General features: G+C 35.0%; 3 protein-coding genes across 4 annotated transcripts in view; 2 read left to right on the top strand and 1 right to left on the bottom strand.

The window, feature by feature from the left end:
- LOC140048790 (uncharacterized) overlaps positions 1–14,924 on the bottom strand; it is a 71,913-nt gene that overhangs the window by 26,259 nt on the left and 30,730 nt on the right. The gene's annotated exons all lie outside the window — the stretch shown is intronic.
- On the top strand, positions 466–8,512 carry LOC140048791 (uncharacterized). Its single transcript, XM_072093577.1, has 6 exons — positions 466–484; positions 891–1,522; positions 1,960–2,586; positions 2,818–3,444; positions 3,609–4,220; positions 4,433–8,512. Exons 2-6 carry the CDS (start codon positions 911–913, stop codon positions 7,622–7,624), a joined length of 5,670 nt encoding a protein of 1,889 aa, XP_071949678.1. The 5' UTR covers positions 466–484; positions 891–910; the 3' UTR covers positions 7,625–8,512.
- Positions 9,268–14,807, top strand: LOC140048793 (TRPM8 channel-associated factor homolog). The gene is made up of 3 exons (XM_072093579.1): positions 9,268–9,948; positions 10,159–10,194; positions 13,652–14,807. Exons 2-3 carry the CDS (start codon positions 10,180–10,182, stop codon positions 14,267–14,269), a joined length of 633 nt encoding a protein of 210 aa, XP_071949680.1. The 5' UTR covers positions 9,268–9,948; positions 10,159–10,179; the 3' UTR covers positions 14,270–14,807.

Here is a 14,924-nt window from a genome sequence, read left to right on the forward strand (position 1 = left end):
AAATAACATTTGAAAATATACTAGTATTGAATATTTTCCATGTTTAGAAAGTGTAACACTGTATTGCACTTTTATATTGAACAAGGCTGGATCATTTGATTGGTCACTACTTCCTAGATCCTAGATACAGTAGTCGCATAAATTGTAGGTTAGGTTGCACTCTAAAACTGTACTAAAAAGTGCATTCCAATTACAAATATAACATGTATTTGGGCCAATAGATAGCTTGTTTGCATGTGGATTAATATAAAAAAATATGCGCAAGATAAATATTCCCTATTTCCATCCCCTAAATATTTAGTACTTGGTTTTGCATTTTGTGTTTATATATTAGACTCAATGGTACTTACAGCCTACTTAGTTTACAACTAGCTGCACTTTTGAACAATTTGTATAAACAAGGCTGCAACCTTTTGAAAAATTAATATTTTAAAGTAACCATCAACCAGTGGTCCATATGGTGCAACAGCGGTGATAGCTCAAGGTAAGGCATATGTTTTCTCTTCCAAAAATTGTTAAATTACTTGCTTAACAAACATTTTAGTTTAAAACAAGGTTTTTTAAAAGCATTTTTCAGACAGTATACAATTTTGGGAACTTAAGATTTGTTGCATTATAAATAGTTTATTAGTATTATGTGGACAGAGGAAAGGACATCAACATGTGATTCTTAAGCTTTGTTCCCACAAGGATGAAACATAAGGATGTTAGCACAAAATGAGTAATTTGACCTACTGTATCTTACGTCCTTGCATTCATAGTGTGGGAACCAAGCTTTAGGAGAAGCATGTACACTAGTGTACTACATCCACAGAGCATGAGTAGTAACAATTGTTGGAAGGTTGCTATACAAATACACTTTATCAATAATAATATTCTTTCATATTAAGTGGTAAAGAAGTGGTAAAACATGGATGTTGCCAAGGAAACGGCGTTCCTCCTTAAAGGCATACAGCATCTAGATTCCACCAATGTACTGCCATCAAAGTTATCTCTTTCTAAAAATGCATTTCCTCTGGTAAAAAGTAAACAAGGAAAGATTCTAGCTGCAGCTACAGAATACCAGCAAGGTAGAGTTGCCTGCATCGGTCATGAACACCTAGTTAACAAGACAAGCAATGTGGATGACTTCCCTCGATTCCTCTGTAACATCTTCAACTGGCTTTCCAAAAAGAAGAAAACTCCCAGAATTGGACTTTTAGTCTCAAGTGGATATCAAGGATTGGAGGAAATCCTTCTGGATGAAGATTTCATCCTTACATACTCGACTCCTGATAAACTGGGAACTGTGGACGTCATCTTTGCCAACTGCTATTCAAACTTCGTAGAGCAGGAGTTTGAATTGCTGAATCGATTTGTTGTTGCTGGCGGTGGTCTGCTAGTTGCTGGTGAAAACTGGTACACAAGATCCATTCATGCTAATGATATTCTAATAGATTGTGGAATCAGTATCACTAATGAGCAAGCCGGTGGCAATCAAGATTACCAACCTCACTCATGGTCCGATCAAACACCAGTCAAGGTAGGCATAATATCTTCTTTCTTTACATTATAATTATAGTGTGAAATTACAATTCTTTTTGTGTTCTGTTTCAAATGACAAAACAGTATATGTTAAAAATATAGAAAAATATTATCATTGTGACCTTGACATACACATTTCTAATGAACATTGATAATTTTGGTTGGGTCTATAGACTCCATTTTTGGTCTTTGTGAAAAGTTTAATTAGTAGCTCTCTGGAGTGGAACCTCTACAAATATGGTAAAGCAGATAATCAAACATATATGGTATTGATCCTAAATACATATTCTTATTCTTATCTATACTGTTTATTTGCTTTCATTTTAAGTGGGCTCATGGAAAAGTTCTTTTCTGTTACAAAAATAAGATATTAGTGTTAAAAAGGTCAACAGAAAAAAAAATTGAATCATAAGTTTCTCATTCACGTTTTTTTAGTACAACCATGTATTGGATCCAATAAAAGCAAACGATTTCCTTTGGAAAGATATTGAAAAGTTAGACACAGAAAACGTACAACCATCAAAAATCAAAATATCTGGAGATGCGTTTGCTGTGATCACCACCAGAGAGAAAGACATCATAGCTGCAGCTACTCCATATGGTGATGGCAGAATCGTGGTCTTAGGTCATGAAGACTTTGCTGCCACGCAAGGAAAGAATGACTTCCCTTCGTTTATGATCAACATCTTCAGATGGATGACTCCGAGCGCAGACATCAGCAGACCTGTAAGAGTTGGGATGTTGGTTCCAGGGTTTGACCTACTCTACCACAATCTTCAATATTATAAGTATGAAGTTGGCTTGATTGCGGTTGAAAACTTACGGAATGTTGATATTGTATTCTGCGATTGTTTCACCAAGTTCACAGAGTTTCAACTGGCTATGATTGAAAAGTTCTTGTCTGCTGGTGGAGGAATGGTTGTAGTAGGACACAATTGGTTCTACAAAGTTGACCATGCCAACCTTGTTCTGTTCGACTGTGGTATTGAGATAACCACTACAATGGCAGGTGGTAATCAGAGTTTTACGCCAGAGAACAATGCTTTCAAAGGAAAAGATATGGTAAGATTAGTGTTTACAGAAATCATTCTGTAAAATCTAAATAAAATTTTCAAAAAATAATGTAACTTAGTTAAAATGTTATTATGAATGAAACAAAATACTGCTGTACCAGTTAGCAGCACTATGGGACTAAGAAAAGACTAAATAATATTGTAAAACAATGATGACAATTTTATTTTTTAAACTTTCATAATATACTGTAATTGTTAAATTTCCTTTTTTTTATTTTAGATTCAAAATCAAATTAATGAAACAGAAGCAAGAGATTATATCATGGAAAATGTCAAATACTTGAACCTTAGCAACAACGAACCATCAAAATTGGAGCTAGTGAGTCCGGCAGTTCCAATCTTAGAGAGCAAACAAGGGCAACCAATAATTGCTACGTCTATATGCGGTGATGGCAAAATTGTAGCAGTTGGACATGCCTCCTATGTCAACAAAAATTCAGCCGAGGATGATTTTCCTGTTCTTGTCAAAAACATAATCAAATGGCTTTGTCGTGGAGTGAAAAGAGATGAAATCTACATTGGTTTGTTAGTATCAGATGGTTACAGAGAACTGGAAGTAAACCTTAAAGAAGCTGGACTGCATGTTATTGATGTGACTGTGGATAAACTTCAAGTGACTGATGTATTATTCGCAGACACCAAGAAGAGGTTTGGTGAAGATGACCTTATGAAAATCTTCAACTTTGTCAGCAGTGGAGGAGGGCTACTGGTTGCTGGAGATAATTGGTATGAAGAGAGCAACTACTGTAATAACATCCTATTTGGATGTGGTATTAAGATCACTAATGAGTATGGAGGAAGTGAGGCTAGGGTCTACAATGTTCAGCCAACAAGAACACCAAGCAAGGTGAATAAATATTATTTTAATTTTTATTTTTCTAATGTGTTCACAAAAATGATATTAGCTTTCGATTTGCAATGACCGAGGACCGACAACCAACCTAGGTCAGGTCAATCGATGTGTCCTGGAAATCATAAAACATTTTTTAAAATATATTATTTTTTATACAGGCAGAAATCGAAAATACATATGTAGCTCATACGAATGCACTTCTACGAGGTGTAAGCCGACTGAATGGTGAAGGCTCTATTGCATCTGTTCTGGAACTACAAGAGAATGCGTTCCCAATAATAAAACACAATGGTGATGTTATCATCGCTGCATCCATAAAGGGGAAAGGAAGAGTTATAGTAATGGCTCATGAATCTTACATCAACAGGAAGGTTAACCAGGATGACTTTCCTCAACTGATCACCAACATGCTAAAGTGGGCTTCCGGTAAATCCAATGACTACAAAGTTGGTCTTCTGATTTCAAATTACTATAAAGGTTTGAAGGCATTTCTGAAAGCAGAAGGCATTAACTACATTGACATCAACACAGATGAACTGGATAGTGTCAATGTTGTCTTTGCCGACTGCTATACCAAATTTTCAGAAGTAGCACTTGCAAGAATACACTCGTTTGTGCAGGGAGGATCAGGACTGATAGTTGCTGGGAACAACTGGTATACCAAGAGCACTTACGCAAATAATATACTATTTGGCTGTTTCATAATGATATCCCAGAAGTGTGGAGGGTCAGTGAACTGGATAAAACCACAGACATCAGACACTGTTGATGTAGGTTATCTTTTTTACCCAGAATAATAATAATAATAGTACGAATTTGTAACGCGCCAATTCCAGCAGTAAGTGATCAAAGGCGCGGTGTATGAGAGAGCTCCATCTGAAGAAAAACATGAGTTTTCAAGGCAGATTTTAATTTAAAGATTGGTTTCCAAAAATAAAGTTATGTTCAATTTAAAATTAAAAAAAACATTTTGTAATTTCAGATACCTGTTCTAAGTGAAATAGAAGAGCGAGCTGGAATACTTAGACATGTAAAGCAAATTTACTCTCGCTCTAAAGTTCCATCTATCTTGAGACTTGCTGGAGACGCATTCTCATTGGTCAATATGGGAAAAGGCAAATTTGTAGTTGCTGGTTCATCCTATTCTAAAGGAAGGGTAATAGTGTTTGGCCATGATGAATATGTTAGAAGAATAGATAGTGTGGGTGACTTTCCTACATTGGTGTGCAATGCTATTAAATGGCTAGCTAAGAACAAAGAGAAAATTCAAGTTGGTTTCTTAGTTGAAAAGGGTTATAAAGACCTAACTGTCAATCTGGCAACAAACGGTTTTGGAGTGTCTGTTATCACAACAGATGATTTGGAGGAAGTTGATGTTGTGTTTACAGATTGTTATAAGAGATTTACAAAAGACCAATTAGTAAGTCTTCATACATTCATGGAGAATGGTTCTGGTATGCTTATTGCTGGTCAAAATTGGGAATACAAGACAGGTTATGCCAACGACATCCTTCAAGGTTGTGGGATATTTATCACTGACCATTATGGTGGTACCGGTCAACTTTATCTCTCCAACAATCTCAGAAGTGTTGGAGATCTCCTAAAGCAGTCATCTGATATTCCAAGTTTTCCACTTGATGAGGTAACGGCTAGGAAAGTGCTGTTTAGAGATGTTAGGAATTTAGTTGTAGGTAGCATTCAACCCTCTGTCTTAGAAGTATCTGATAGAGCATGCTCTCTTGCAGAGACAGAAAATGGTGACATCATCATTGCCGCTTCTACTCTTGGCCAAGGGAAGATAATATGTATTAGCCATGAAGCTCTTGTGAAGGAAACCGTCACTTACGATGATTTTCCACTGTTTGTTTTAAACGCATTTCGGTGGTTAACAAATGAAAAGCCAGCACCTAATATCGGGTTTCTCGTCTCAAAAGATTACAGAAATCTCGAAAAGCACTTGAGCGAGAACAAATTCAATGTTAGCTTCATGACAACTGACGAAATACACACATCCGACGCTATTCTGGTTGAGTGTTACACAGAATACAATGAAAGCAGTATAATCAACATTCAGAGCTTTGTAAGAGGTGGTGGAAGTCTCTTAGTAACTGGTCAGAACTTTCAGTTCAAGACATTATTTGCAAATGATGTGTTACTAGGATGTGGAATTGAAATAACTACCCGATCTGCTGGTAGTAATCAAGTGCTTTTAGGTACCAGTGAACCAGAAGTATCCCTAGAGAGTAAAAATGCCATCTTTGATAAAGAAATAGTGAAAAGAAAAATCCTGAAATTTGTGAGAAAACTTGATGCGACAGGTATAGAACCATCAGAGTTGAAGCTTTCAGGTGAAGCATTTCCTCTTGTGACCAGTCGACAGAATCTTGTAGTTGCTGCTGCCGCCCCACTTGGTAAAGGACAGATAGTAGTCCTTGGTCATGACGAATTTGTTAAAAAGGTTGGAGAAGGACCAGATGATTTTCCTCTTATGATCAGAAACATATTTGATGAAATGATTTTAGATGAAGAGGTTAGAAAAGTTGGTATGCTTGCTTATGTTGACTATGGTATTCTTAAAGGCAATCTTACAGATGCTGAAATGGAAGCAATAGAAATAACAACAGATGAATTAAATTCTGTGCAAGCCATCTTTGCCGACTGCTACACAAGGTTCGATGAACAACAGTTGCTAGATATCTATAGCTTTGTTACGAATGGTGGTGGACTACTAGTTGCTGGAGAGAACTGGTTCTTTAAACAAGAACATGCTAATGATATCTTGCTTGGTTGCGGAATTAAAATTACAAACAACTTCGGAGGTGGTGATCAAGTGTATGAACCAGATAATACTGAAGTAGCAGACATGGTATGTAGTTGCAAATACATGATGATTGATGCTATGACTTCTAAAGATGCAATTTTAAGGAACGTCACATTGCTTGATGGAAGAGGGTGCGAGCCATCGGAGTTAAAGCTTTCGAAATGTGCATTTCCTTTGGTAAGAAGCAAGCAAGGCAAAGTGGTTGTTGCAGGTGCACCGTTTGAACGAGGTCAGATTGTGGTGTTTGGTCATGAGTCATTTGTAAAGAAAACTGGAGAAGCTGATGATTTTCCACTCCTCTTGCAAAACATCTTCCACTGGATGGTGCGTGGGAAGGATCCTGCTACTATTGGATTACTCTCTTCACAAGGCTACAAAAGTCTTGAGGATAATCTAAGTGAAGCAGGCTTTCAAGTTGTTACAATCACAACAGAAACTTTACATGATACAGATGCTATCTTTGTTGACAGTTACACACGATTCAATGAAAAACAACTTCTATCAATTCATACATACTTAAGAAAAGGTCATGGATTGATAGTAGCTGGTCATAACTGGTTTTCCAAGAATGATTGGGTCAACGATGTACTCCTAGGAAGTGGTATCAAAATCACAGCTGACTATGGTGGTGGCAATCAAATCTACGCTTTGGAGTCAAACTTCGAAAAGGAATACCCAATCATTCTGGAAGATGAATATGTCAGTGAAGTCTCCACTAAATCAGAGCTTTTCAGAGGAATCCAACGTTTAGAAGCTCATCAGGTTGAGCCATCTGCAATTAAAACATGCGGAGAAGCATTTCCACTAATCATGAGCAAAGAAGGAAAAACCATTGCTGCTGCTGCACCATGTGGTCTTGGAAGGATTGCTGCTCTCGGTCACGAAGAATTCATAGAACGAAGACAGAGTGCATGGAATGACTTTCCAAAGTTTGTCAATAACATTTGCAAATGGTTAGCAAATTCACGTGGGCAGAAAATAGGTTTTCTGGTTCCTATCACTGGATACAAGAGATTTAGGAATAACCTTCGTAGTGCAAGATTTGTTGTTTCAGCTATAACAACAGACCAACTGTCAACAGTAAACGTTATCTACTCTGACATCTATACCAAATACGATGCCAAAGAGCTGCGGAAGATCAGAAGTTTTGTGACAAACGGTGGCGGTTTACTGGTGGCAGGACAGAATTGGCATTTCCAAAGAGAATTTGCCAATGATATTTTATTTGACAGTGGAATCATTTTTACGAAGTCACAAGGTGGAGGAAATCAGGTTTATGTTCCCAGAATGCCTTTTGTCAAACCATCTGAAAATATGAGCATACTTAGAAGATTATTCTGTTGCATGATGTAGACATTTTTGTTAAGATACTTTCGATTTGCCGCGACAAGCAACCTACTCTAGAAAGTCCGGTAATGTTATTTCATTGTACGTTTCCAGGGAGGTTGGGACAAGCTTCTTCACCTTATTACTCGTCAAAGTAGTGGTAGTAGTGATTTCTAATTCCAGATGATGACTGACGACACATCAATGCATAGGTCGTAGAAAAATGGAAAACTGCATGAATAACTTTGTAAAATAACATTTCTATTAGAAACAGAAATACTGTTTAATGATTGAATAAGTATTTGAGTATTATAATGAAGGAGTGATCTTATCTATGACCATATACAGTATAATATCCACATTTTTCCTCAAATTTGTAAAATAAAGTAATAAAATATCTATATTGTAAATATTTGTAAATTACTGAGTATATTCAGTACTATGATAATTTTATGCAATAAGTATTAGTTTAATTTGGTTTTTTTTTTTAGCCAACAGTATAGTTCCAGAGGGTTTGGTAAGAAATTTGGTATATAGGGTATGGAATTATACTCAAATTGCATTAACAATGAAAAAGTGGTATATATATAATAAACCCTAATATTAATACTGGAGTAAAGAATTCTCTTTTTAGTTTACATATGGTAGTACTGTATTAGATAGCAATTTTAATTAGTTACTTGCTTGACAAGTATAGCAAAGTTATAAAAAATATTACTTGATTCAGGGAGGCAATTAAGGAAGAGACCTAGTTGAAATGCAGTTCCAAAGCATAAATTTACTGTACATCATATCAGACCATTCAAATTAGAAGTCTGTATACTGTTGTCTCATGTGACAATTCAAGTAGGCATTTTAAGTAATTCTGCTGGTTATGTTTATACAACTATCATTGGTACTGTAAATCAATTATTGTTGAATAAATAAATATTAAAATATTGTTTTCATGGATTGGAATAATTTTTTTCTAGTAGTCATTGTTATCCCAAGCAATGAGAAAGTTCAGAAAAAAAAATAGAAAAAGACACAGACAATAATTAGGCCGATACTTATAGCAGCAATTACAGTAGATGATAATAATAGTTGCTTACGATTACAATTGTTGATGATAGTTGATGATATATGATGATAATTATGGTTGTTGATGATAGTTGATGATATATGATGATAATTATTGTTGTTGATGATAGTTGATGATGTTTGATGATAATTATTGTTGTTGATGATAGTTGATGATATATGATGATAATTATTGTTGTTGATGATAGTTGATGATATATGATGATAATTATTGTTGTTGATGATAGTTGATGATATATGATGATAATTATTGTTGTTGATGATAGTTGATGATAATTATTGTTGTTGATGATAGTTGATGATATATGATGATAATTATTGTTGTTGATGATAGTTGATGATATATGATGATAACTATTGTTGATGATGATAGTTGATGATGCTGTTGATGGTGATGTAGTTGATAATATTTACTGGATAATGAATTTTAAAAAACAAGTAATAACAATTAGTTCCTGATGATAGCTGATGATAATAGTTAGAGATGATAACAACAGAAACAGATCCGGGGTTTTTAAATAATAAATTCGACAAGATGTACATTCTATACTGTGCATATTCGTTTTGTTTGTTGTCCCATGACCTAGGTGGTTGTAGGGGTGTAGCAGACGAGATTCAGTAGTACTCATACGCATTATCTACCAGCGGTGCCTATTTTCTCTCCGGGCTGGCGGGGTTATTACTGGATGGCCGTCATGGTTCTCCAACCACCCTCCACACCATGCTCCTAAAGGAGTTGATGTGGGTACCGGTCTGACAGTGGCTGTGTGTGGACTAGTACACCGAGGTAACCCGCTGCTCGTCTTGAAAGATGTACTAGGTTCTTTAAAGTGCACATGAGCTATGTGTACACTGGACCTACGACCAGAACTATGGAGCGAGTGAGCCCTTGAACCCTTGCCGATGTTATGGCTACGTAATTACGGATCCATCTGTCTTAACTGCTCGGCCACTCACTCACATACCAAATTTTTATTTCACTTATATAAAGGGATCAAGTCAAACTTATCCTACTGCGGTTTACTGCAGTAACTATATTTACAGTATAACAGTAAGCCAGCCCCGATTGGCACAAAATGCAAAAAATTGCAGTTGCAAAAAATACCAACTAAGATCATTACATTATAAACAAACTAATAAATGAGTAATTTATTAATTATTACAGTAACATTTATTGTTAATTATCAATCATCGTGTTTCAATTATCTGCCTGTGTTGAGACTGGAGCTTTCATTTGGAAACTAAAAATTTGGACAAGCTATTCTGTAACTGTAAGTAGGAATGTTTTACTCTCTGAAATAACAATTTTATATCGTAATATTAAATCCAAAATTATGTCATTAAAAAAGCATACGGTTTGGTTTTCGTCAGATCAATGATTATGATTTCTTTTTTAAGTAGCAGGTTTGAAGAGATGACTGTTCAAAACAATATATATAAATTATATATAAAAAAATATAGAATTAATGTTTTTTTTGCAGAATTTTCTGAAGAACACCAGCATGGCAACCTCAAAAGTATGAAAATAAGTATAGTGTAGGCCACTATGTAATTTCGTGTCATTTTTTTGTTAAAAGCAAAATTCCAGCTGATTTAGTGTCTTTAGGATGTAAAGTAATGAAAAAAATATGTTGCCATTTTTTTAAAAAAGCTTAAGGGTGTCAAATCCAAGATGGCCGCCAATACGTAAAATATCCAATAAATGTACCATATTGGACAAAGTAACACCCATTATGAATAATATTTTAAGTTCATATGGGTTCTCTGCTATATAAGAATTATTATAAACCTATATTCATTAGTATTCTGACATTTTGAATTTCAAAATGGCCGCCATTTTTTAAAAAATGGATTAAATTTCTTATTAAAACATGTGCAAGTTATGACGTTGATTGAAATCACATAAAATCAAATAAAACAACATTTTTTTTTTAAATGGGTTAAATTTCTTATTAAAACTTGTTAAATAAAATTAGATTGAAATATACAAAATGATATGCTTATGACAACAACATGGTGATTAACACAAAATGTTGACCATCAGGAGGTCTATAGTACTGACTGTACACTTCTTCATATTAAAACATCTCATAAACTTCTTCAGTTAAATGACAACTAACTCTGCCAAAGTCCTTCAATGAAATATTTCTAATCTTGAATGCGATACAGTAAGTTGACCTTCCTTCGTTCTCTACTACTGTATCCATCAAACTTCCACAGACTGATCTCCGTTCCCAACAACCTTGTTCAGAAACAAATTGGCAAAATAACTGAAAGACCTCATTTCACCGGCAAATAATCTCTATAGGAGTCTTCTTTTACTTTGATAAGTTTGTCACCTGTATTCACCGTCATATATATTTTTTTGCCAATATTCGTCTTTTTCTTAGGATCCCATATAGACAGTTTGCCTTCTACAAGACTTTTACCAATGCCTCAAACATTTTCTGTCCAATTTCATCATGCCATGGCCAACAAACACCTTTGTGCGAATTGCAGCATTCTTCATTAACCGGGATATCATCTCTCTTTAAATGTTAACTAGATTTGCCAGCTCTGATGAAATCATTAATTTGTGTTATTCCAATGATACCATGCTCAATGACCCTGATCAATTGGTGTAAATCCAGCAAGTCCCACACATACATGTCCTCTCATATACATACTTAACTTAGAATCTCTTTCTCCGTCTGCATTTGTAGAAGCAAGTTGTAGAGAGAAAGCAGAATTAGTGTGGTTTTGTCCTTTACAGATGTTTTCCATTTAAGATATTTGTGTCCCGATTTGTGTCACTGGTTGTATAGGTAATACAAGTTCAGTTTCAACAAAAGCACCTGCCTCAACACTATTCTCACAATGCTACATGTCCAAAAGCCATATAGTTCACCGGGTGGACATACTAATTGCTTTTTGATGTCATCTCTGTCCACCTCCACTCATCTTGGGCAAGAGTCATCACCAGGCATTCTTGTCTTTCCCTAGTACATGAGTTTTTATACCACAACCATGTGCACTCATCAACCCAGTGTATAATGCTGGTCTGTCTGTAGGGGGTACATATCTAATGAAATTGGTTGAGATTGTAGAAGATGAGAAGTAGGAGTTCATTCATTTACAAGGTTATTTATAGGCAGAGGTGTATCTGTATTTCCTTCAAGCTTCTGCCAAAAGTTGACAGGTTGAAAACTTACCAACCATACTGGTGACTATGGCCCTGAAGGTTCAGACATTGAATTACATAGCAATAACGCATTTATTATTTAACATATTTATACAGGATTTCACAATAAGTTATAAATGCACTTGTTGTATATTGTGGTCCTGTCTCCTGTCAAGTTTCAGGTTCATGAAAAGAAATGAGATCTGTAATTTAGAATCTATATATAAATTATGGTTAATTCTGACATAGGCGAGCACAATGGAAAAACTTTGGAACAAATTTCTGCCTTGGATACCTACCTGAACTATCTCAGGTGTACCGCGAAATGTAAAACAGTTTTCACTATTACGATATTGTTCCATATTTCTATCTTAGGAATATATTATAAAGAGTTTTAAAACAAAATTTCTGATTCATCGGTAGATTTTCAACTCAATTTCAATTGTACGCGGTCAAAGTAATTTCCAGGTTCACGATGAGTTCACAGGTTCACCTTGCAACTACCTGGTTTCAGTTAAGTTGGTCGTTAGTGGCTATAGCTATTTTAGTTTTTTGTTTATTTTCGGATCGGACCGCGCGTGTGAAGGTACAGTAGTTAAAAAATAAAATCCCGATAGCCGAGTTTTATTGAGTAAGCTGGCAGGAATAACTGTAGGCTATCTGTGTCCCATTAGGGCCCATATTGCAAGCAGTCTAAAAACATCTTCCTTCTTGGGCCGAAACGGCCTACACTGTCGCGGGAGTTAGTTTTAAAAGATGTTTAAATGAAATAATGTATTATGATGGTATTTATTTGAATAAACGCCTCCCAATAAAACATCACTTTGAATAATAATCGCCTACACCCCCCCCCCCCCCCACCTACCCAACTATCTAATAAACGCCCATCTACATTAATTATACACACAATATTGTATATACTATTTATAATAGAATTACCCGAGTCATTATCCTTCCGAGAACCTTCGTTTACACTTCCTAGAGGGGAGCTAGCGAACTAGAGGTCTAACCCTCTAGTTAGACGTAATTGATGTTGAATATTTGATATAAATTGTTAATTTGTTCCATACTTTTGCAACTCCAACTTTGAACGATTATTTAATTTAATAGTCATAGTGGGGTATTATATATCTGTTATACAGGACATTGACAACTTTAGCCTTATATTTACAGTTTACAATCCTGTGAGAAGTGACAACAATTTTAGAACATTGTGTACAAACAACAATTTATGCACACATTTAAAAAAAATTATTTAAAGAATTTAATTTTTAGTGGCGGCCATTTTGAAATCCAAGATGGCCGACAGATTATCGCTTTACATAGTTAGGATTGTATAATGGGTACAGTAATACCATCAAAACGGACTTGTTCCACATTCATAATTTGTATTATTGGTGATATTCTGATTTTTAATAGGGTTATTTGAATGTTGGCGGCCATCTTGAATTTGGTCCTTTAAAGGTCTTTTGAAAAAATGGCAACATATTTTTTTTCATTCCTTATATTATCAAGATATGAAATAAAGTCAAAGTTTGCTTTTAACAAAAAATATACACGACATTCATATAAACGACATACCAGCCTACACTAGTACCGGTACTCTCTTCTTTATAAATATGTCAACATACTAAGAAAATAATCTAATAATAAAAAGAGTGTAGGAAATATACTGTAAAATAAAGATTCCTTAAGAATGGAACAAACCATTTCATAATAGGGGTATACTCTATTTCTACACAAGGTACTGAAAGGTACAAGTATCATCAAAATTGTATTACAATATATTATAAATAACCATATCTATTCTACAGGTTAAATCGCAAGAATTTCTTATTAAAGGTGTCATACCCCTAAAACCATTAGACTGTGCTGTATCTAGGCTGGGTATTGTTGGAGATGCTTTTCCTGTTATATTGACGCCAGATGAAAAAATCGCAGTGGCAGGAGCAATGTTTGGAAAGGGTCGAATTGTGCAAATGGCTCACGAAGCATATGTGTCGGTGACAGATGAAGCTAGTGGTTGGCCACGACTGGTCCGCAATATCTACAAATGGTTAGCACCGGGAATATGTCGGCCTAAAGTTGGAATACTCCGACTGGGTTCAAACAAATACGAAGGTCACCTTGAAGGAATTAAAAAATATGGGTTTATCAGTTCGTACGTCGAAAAGGTAGATGAGTTCAACTCCGTTGATGTACTCCTTGGCGATACATACACAAAGTACAATGATGAGGTGCTCAACGTAATTCGTACTCTGGTGAAGGATAAAGGAAAAGGAGTCTTCTTGATTGGTCACAATTGGGCTTCTTCAAATAACTACGCAAATGGTCTTTTGTTCGATTGCGGAATCACAGTAACAACTGAATATGTTGCTTATGATGCAAAAAAACTACTCAAGCCAGTGAAGATTGCAACTAGTTCAAAATGATAACATAATTAATCACACATGATTGTGAATGTAAGAATTGAGAACTAATATTAATCATTTACTATAACATGTTTACATTTTGATATTGAAAATGTGTTTAGTTGGTCGCTTTCTCGTAGATGCTTTAAATGTAGAACGAAATTTGTGTTTTTGGGGTTTTTTTATTTCTGTGTGCTCCGTTCTGGGTTGACCAACTAGCATAGTTGTTTAGCACCTGTTTGGTCTTTCCTTGCCTTTTATACTTGTTTTGTCTTCTTTATATTGTGTATGGCAGAAAATTGAATAAATTAAAAAAAAATAAATTTAAAAAAAAATTTGGAGTTCAAAATAGTCTAATCAGATGTCAGAGGTTTAATGTTAACAAATCTGCAAGGAGACTATTAAAGAAAAACATTATTTATACTATATACTGTGTTTACATTATTGTACAATCTAATAATTTATGTCATTGTCATTTATTGTAAGGTGTATATATGAATAAATAACATGAAGTTTATACTGTATATATTTTTTATTTCATTTGTGTTATTTCATTCATCCCAACGACGGTAGCACAAACCTCAAGGATTGGTGACATGATCTAAACAAATTCTTTTCAAATTTAATATCAACACAGACATTTTTTTTTTTATATTTGTTATTTATACTGGTGACC

This window comes from Antedon mediterranea, chromosome 5, assembly GCF_964355755.1.
Source record: "Antedon mediterranea chromosome 5, ecAntMedi1.1, whole genome shotgun sequence".
Lineage (NCBI taxonomy): Eukaryota > Metazoa > Echinodermata > Crinoidea > Comatulida > Antedonidae > Antedon > Antedon mediterranea.

Excerpts from the sequence above, each read along its gene's own strand:
- LOC140048791 (XM_072093577.1), top strand. The coding sequence starts at position 911 with ATGGATGTTGCCAAGGAAACGGCGTTCCTCCTTAAAGGCATACAGCAT. Across the intron at positions 1,523-1,959 it reads CCGATCAAACACCAGTCAAG|TACAACCATGTATTGGATCC; the intron begins GTAGGCATAATA and ends ACGTTTTTTTAG. Across the intron at positions 2,587-2,817 it reads CTTTCAAAGGAAAAGATATG|ATTCAAAATCAAATTAATGA; the intron begins GTAAGATTAGTG and ends TTTTTATTTTAG.